Here is a 6,000-nt window from a genome sequence, read left to right as displayed (position 1 = left end):
TACCATATAATATCAAAATTATCCTTGATATATTTCATTAGTCCTATAAATTATTAATCCTATAAATATATATTAATTATTATTATAGAATTAATATTTTTATTTATACTTATAACATGCCATTTTTAATACTAATATTTATTTTGATTAGAAAAATCAGGTAAATAGATGTAATATATTTAATAATTTTATTGTATAAATTTAAAGTATAATAATATATTTCTACTAGAATTTAAAATTTTCATTGAATAATAATATGACAATAATATAATTAATAATATAACATAATATAATATATATCATAAATATGGTATATTATAATATATAATATTAATATAAATAATATAATATATAATGGTATATTGATATGTTAAATTTTAGCTCAAGATTAATGATGTGGGATGACCTGAGATACTTGATCTTAAAAATAGATATTCTATCACTAAGTTGAGCGGCGATTTGAGAAGTAGGGATATTTTGGGATCACTACCATGTGGTATTATCGTTGTGCAACCAAATATGGTAATCTCATCACTTCCATCTATATTATTTTTGGTCTTGTGATGATAAGTCAAATGTATAGGAACGTGTGGTCAACAAAGTTTAAATTCTAGTTGAATACAGTCCATGGCTCAAATTAAAAATCACGAGCAGGAGAGAGAAATAGCCATCACTGCATTTACTCAAGGCAAGTTTCTGACTCCCAAGCCTTTCCAATATTTATACCGCATACAATGCGAACCACCTAACATGACATAACGTTAATTTTCACAGTCATATTTTTAATTAGTCATGGTGTTGCACCTCTTCTACTTTCTTTCTTTCTTTTTTTTTGAAAAAAATATGAAATGCATTTATCATTTGAGGCCTTCATTAAAAAAAAAAAAAACCACTTCCCTCATGGAATACCCACGCGCTTGGCACATGCTAAAACTAGTGGGCAATTAACCAAAAATTAAAAGTGGGGGCAGGTACATGGCCACTTGCCACCCTTTCATCATGGCCTAAATCCCACTACTCTCTAGGCTGCAAATAAAGCTCCACTACCCTCTCTCTCTCTCTCTCTTATAGGCGCAGGGATTTGTCTTAACGAACCAGCTGTCATAAATATGGACGGGGAAGAGGAGAGTCAAAAAGTTTTGCCGGTCCCGTGATAATAGCAAGTGCCCGCCGAATGGACGGACACCTTTTCTACATGCACTCCCCCACTGAATTTTTGGATCTAGGCTTCTTCCCCACCTCCCTCGGAGATCTCACTCTCCCCTTGGAACCATTCCGTCTACCCCCTCCCCCACAACCCTCTTCTTCCCCTTTTCCTTTCCCTCTAAACGGTCGGTAGGAACCTTAACCTCCTGCTTCGGAGTTCCGTTTCTCCAAAGAATTGAAGAAGAATGCCGGGGTTAGGAAAGAATTCCCGGGTGGGGAAGCGCTCTTCGCCTTCGTCGGCGGGCTCGACCTCTTACTATGTCACCATAGTCATCTCTGTGGCGCTCTGCATTCTTGGAGTTTGGATGCTCACTTCATCCTCTGTCATTCCCTCCCACACGACCGCTGCCACCCGCCACCGTGCAGCCTTCGCCACCTCCACTGCTTCTAAATCTTCTCCTTCTCGTGTATCTCGGAGAGACCCCCCTCCAGTCTTGGAGGATGGCCCCGAGGATGGCAACAAGGATGATGACAAGCTGGAACCTAAGATCACCACTGTAACTTCGATGGAGGATGGGGAGGAGATGGATCGGGGAGGAGGAGATGGAGAGAAGGAGGTTGACGAAGATAGCCGATCCTCTGAAGGAGGACATGAAGCCAAAGGAAGCCACCTAGAGGAGCAGCAAAATGAGGAGCGTGAGGAGGCTAACCGAAGTCATCAGAGAGAATATCAACGGGAACAAATGGGCGGAAATGAGGAGAACCAGGAGCAGCAATCCCAAGTAAGCAATGAGGGTGATGGGAAAAAACGTGGAGACCAGCAGTTAGAGAACCACAATCCGGAGGCTGTAATAGAGGAGAGACAGCAGTCCGAATTGCAACAAAACAGGGACGAGATCCATGAACAGCAGCAGAGGGAGCATGATGAGCAGCTACCAGAAAGTGGTGATGAGGAGAACCAGCAAGAATTTCAGGAGCAACAACAGCAGACAGAGAGCGGAAGCAATGAGAACCAGCAAAAGGGCCAGCCGGAGATTGATGAGAACCATGATCAAATTCAGCAGAAGATAGACCAGGAAAATGATGAGAGCCAGGTACAATCTGACGAGAAGACAGGGGAGGGAACCGAGCAGAGCCAGCAACAATCAGAAGAAATTATGGACGGAACTGAAGAGAACAAACCACAATCAGGAGAAAATGAAGAGGAGGGGACCAATAAGAACCAGTCACAACCTGAGGAGAGGACAAAGGATGGAGCTAATGAAAGTCAGCTGCAGATTGAAGAGCAGTCCGAGATAGAAAGAAGCAGTGAAAGCCAGGAAGAGATCCCACAACAACAGATAAATGAAGAGAACCCAATTAGCTCAAGCGACTCGAATGCAAGCGAGTCACTAGATGGGGCACAATCAGAGGTGTCAAATGAGAAAAATGGTGAGACAAGGCCATGGGCAACGCAGGCTGACCATTCTGACACTGAGAAGGAAAGAAGGAAAGGGGAGGAGTTGCAATCCAATGGAGGAGGAGGTGACCAAGAGGGGCACATTGAATGGAAGCTTTGTGATATCACAGCTGGCACGGACTACATACCTTGCCTTGACAATAAGAAGGCCATCAAGAAGCTACACAGCTTCAGGCATTTCCAACATCGTGAGCGTCACTGTCCTGAGGAAGGCCCCACATGTCTGGTGCCGCTTCCAAAAGGATACCGACGGCCCATCAAGTGGCCTGAGAGTAGAGATAGGGTAAATGCCTAATTTTTGTACTTAATTGTTCATATGCTTTATTTCTAAAATTCGTTAATAGGTGCACTTTATCTTATCCAATGTCCTGTTAATATGTGGATGTCTGTTGTAGATATGGTACAATAATGTACCTCACACAAAGCTTGCAGAGGTTAAAGGCCACCAAAATTGGGTGAAAGTTACTGGAGAGCACCTTACATTTCCAGGAGGAGGAACACAGTTCATTCATGGGGCACTTCACTACATTGATTTCATTCAGCAGGTGAGGATTGATTTATAACTTGCAGGCTTTGGCAGTGAAGTGCATATGCTCTTTCTCTTTCTATAACTTGCAAAAATCTGTTCCAAAATTTGAACTTTAGTAATGGTTCACTTTTTGCTACTTGTTGAATAGATGCTCTTTGGAATCTTTTGAACTAGGATTTATATGTGCTTTTTCCGACATTGTTGGTCGATAAAACATTATGATAGGCTGTGAATAAGACATTCTATCATTGTGAATTTAAAATTCTTACTATGAGGTCTAGGCCAATGAGAAAGAAAGGGAATATTGCATAAGTATTTTGAGATCCTTCTTCCAGGCACTAGAGATATGCTGAATGTGCCGTCATATTATTAAACTAATAGTTTTGGTGCTAGAATGTCTTGCATATGTTGAGAATATTTATAAAGCATGCCTAATCATCTCTTTCCTTTGAAAAAATTTAAAATATTCAATATTTGGAATTAAGGTTCTCAGTCTCGGTACCAGACTCCGTATCAGTGCCAACTTGCACAGTATTGGTATGATATGGTACGGAGTTTTTATTGGCGTACCAAGTGTCGATACGCCATATATACTGGGTATCGGTACCGAATCAATATGGTATGGTATACCCTATACCATCTAGTTCGGACTGGTACAATGTACCATGTTTGGAATAATGCTCTAATTTTTTGTTATTGTCAATGTCAGTTTGTTGCTAGAGATTTGGTGCATGAAATTAATGACTTGAAATATGTTGACAAAGAAAGTTTTATCTTGAACATTTAGTGATGATAATATCTTTATTCATGTGGTTCTCAACATATTAATTATTACCATATAAAAATATAATTATAATGTTGCTTTGTTTGATCCCAGAAAAACATCGAAAATGATGTTGAAAATATATTGGAGAGGATGGTTTTGAACAAACATTTCGAGTCTTAGAAAATAGTTAGAGACATAAAAGGCTATTCTAGTACACGAGACTCCCGCCATTGCAGGGTCCGGAAAGAATCATATATATATATATATATATATATCTTTTTTTTTTATATGTAAAGAGGCTATTTCTATATTTCAAACCCATAACACTCAAGTCAAAATGGAGCAACCTTACCCTTGCACCAAGGCTTGCCTATTAGAGATAAGGATGTGATGCAGGCTATGGGTCTAGCACAGGCTTCAAATTACCAAGTGGAAGACTAAAGCAAGCTATGCAATAAAAGTAAAATCTAAACTTAGGATATTAAAAGAAATTCTTAATTTGAAATCTAAAAGCTAGGGATCTAGATACTAAGAAAAAGAACTAGAAGAATTGATAACTAGTAGCTTCGTGCCTTGCTACCAGAAGTATCTTGTCGTCAAACACTACACCAATCCCCATAATTCATTAGGGTCATGCAACACCCACCATGCATGTGAGAAACACAATATGTGTACTCAGGAAAAGTGAAGCTTTATTAAATTTTCAATGATCAAAACTGAGAGCATAGGGCGTATTTATAGGCTCCAAGATCCCTTACAAAGCTAGGGATGTCTGGGTACTCTCAAAGAAAAGAATAATAAAAAAGGTCCTAAGATAACTAAATTAAGTAATCTTGCTCCTCTTAGCCTTGTAGAAGAATTTCTGTTCCGATAGTGACCTCTTTGCTATTGGAATCATTCTGATTATATGAGATGAACTGATGGAGACTAGATCTACCATTAGTTTCTATGTACTTGGAGTCCTTGGAGTAAGGACTAGAGCATTTGAATGGTATAAAGTTACTGTTGGATGCCTTTTGACAGACTAGTGTACCTTTGATTGGGTTTTGATGGTAGATAGTTTATGTTAGTAGGTTTTTGGGCCTGATTACCTTTTTTACGGGCCTGGCTCAGCCTCGAAATTATTCCAACATAGTTTCCTGTGTATCCATAACTCTCTGATCAATTTCAGTCACGCTTACACAATTTTTAAGACCTTCCATCATGGAACTTGCTGCAAGAAGGTCCCAAGTCGATTGACCATAAGGTCACGTGTCTTTGACCTACATCTGCTCCCCCTGGTTTAGATAATTCTGCTTCCAATGAATTAAAATATTGCTGGCTCTGGGGGATTCATAATAAAATTTTCCAAAGTATACTAACCTGAAGGTCAATATTGGAGTGCTTGCTTGCTGGAGTTTGGTGTAAGTAGGCCTTCATCTTTTTAACAAAAAATTTAAAGGAACTGTCTTTGTTGATAGTTGGTGCAGCGAGTTTGGGTGTTGTTGGTGTTGCACACAGGTTTGAACCCTTGGCTTACAGTCTTTGTTTTTGAGCTACTTGACTCAATTATCTGTTTGGTAGGCCTTGTCCAAGGTTTCAATCTGGGCTACCTCTATTTGGTCCTAAATTTCTGGACACACTATCACAGGATCAACCAACTAGCTGATTTTAGGTTTCGAGTCAAACTTCGAGTTGTAGTTCATAAAATTCTTCTCAATATTCCTGGATGGAGAATTCGAGTATAGTGACTTTGGATGTAATTTGAAGGTATGCAGCATTCATCCAGTTTTGCTCTGATGTCATCCCATGTTGCAAAGTGTCTTTCATGACAAAGGGCATGATTTTTTTCAATGGTTGACCACCATAAGCAATCTAGGCCTTTGAGCTTTGCCTTTACAAATTGGACATGTTTTTAGTCGGAGGAATGATGCCTACCAAAAAAGTCTTCAATTTAGGCCAGCCAATCCTAGAAAGTTGTTGGTCCAGCTTCTTAAAGATGTTGCCAATGGTCGAGAAGACAACTTGATCATATTGCTTGTCATATTCATCTTCATCAGGTTGCTGAGTTTTAATAGGATTAATATGATTCAGACATGGAGAGTTGCTGGTACTGCCGAA

General features: G+C 39.4%; 1 protein-coding gene across 1 annotated transcript in view; it reads left to right on the top strand.

Moving 5' to 3' along the window:
- Nucleotides 1–1,095: 1,095 nt before the first annotated feature.
- Nucleotides 1,096–6,000, top strand: part of LOC103722955 (probable methyltransferase PMT24) — a 28,034-nt gene continuing 23,129 nt past the window's right edge. Inside the window, exons 1-2 of the mRNA XM_008813708.3 lie at nt 1,096–2,888; nt 3,001–3,150. Of these exons, the coding sequence (XP_008811930.2) occupies nt 1,392–2,888; nt 3,001–3,150 (1,647 nt within the window). The 5' untranslated portion in view covers nt 1,096–1,391. The remainder of the gene's footprint in view (nt 2,889–3,000; nt 3,151–6,000) is intronic.

Source organism: Phoenix dactylifera, unplaced genomic scaffold (genome assembly GCF_009389715.1).
Source record: "Phoenix dactylifera cultivar Barhee BC4 unplaced genomic scaffold, palm_55x_up_171113_PBpolish2nd_filt_p 000090F, whole genome shotgun sequence".
Lineage (NCBI taxonomy): Eukaryota > Viridiplantae > Streptophyta > Magnoliopsida > Arecales > Arecaceae > Phoenix > Phoenix dactylifera.
This window is presented reverse-complemented; position numbering and strand designations above follow the sequence as displayed.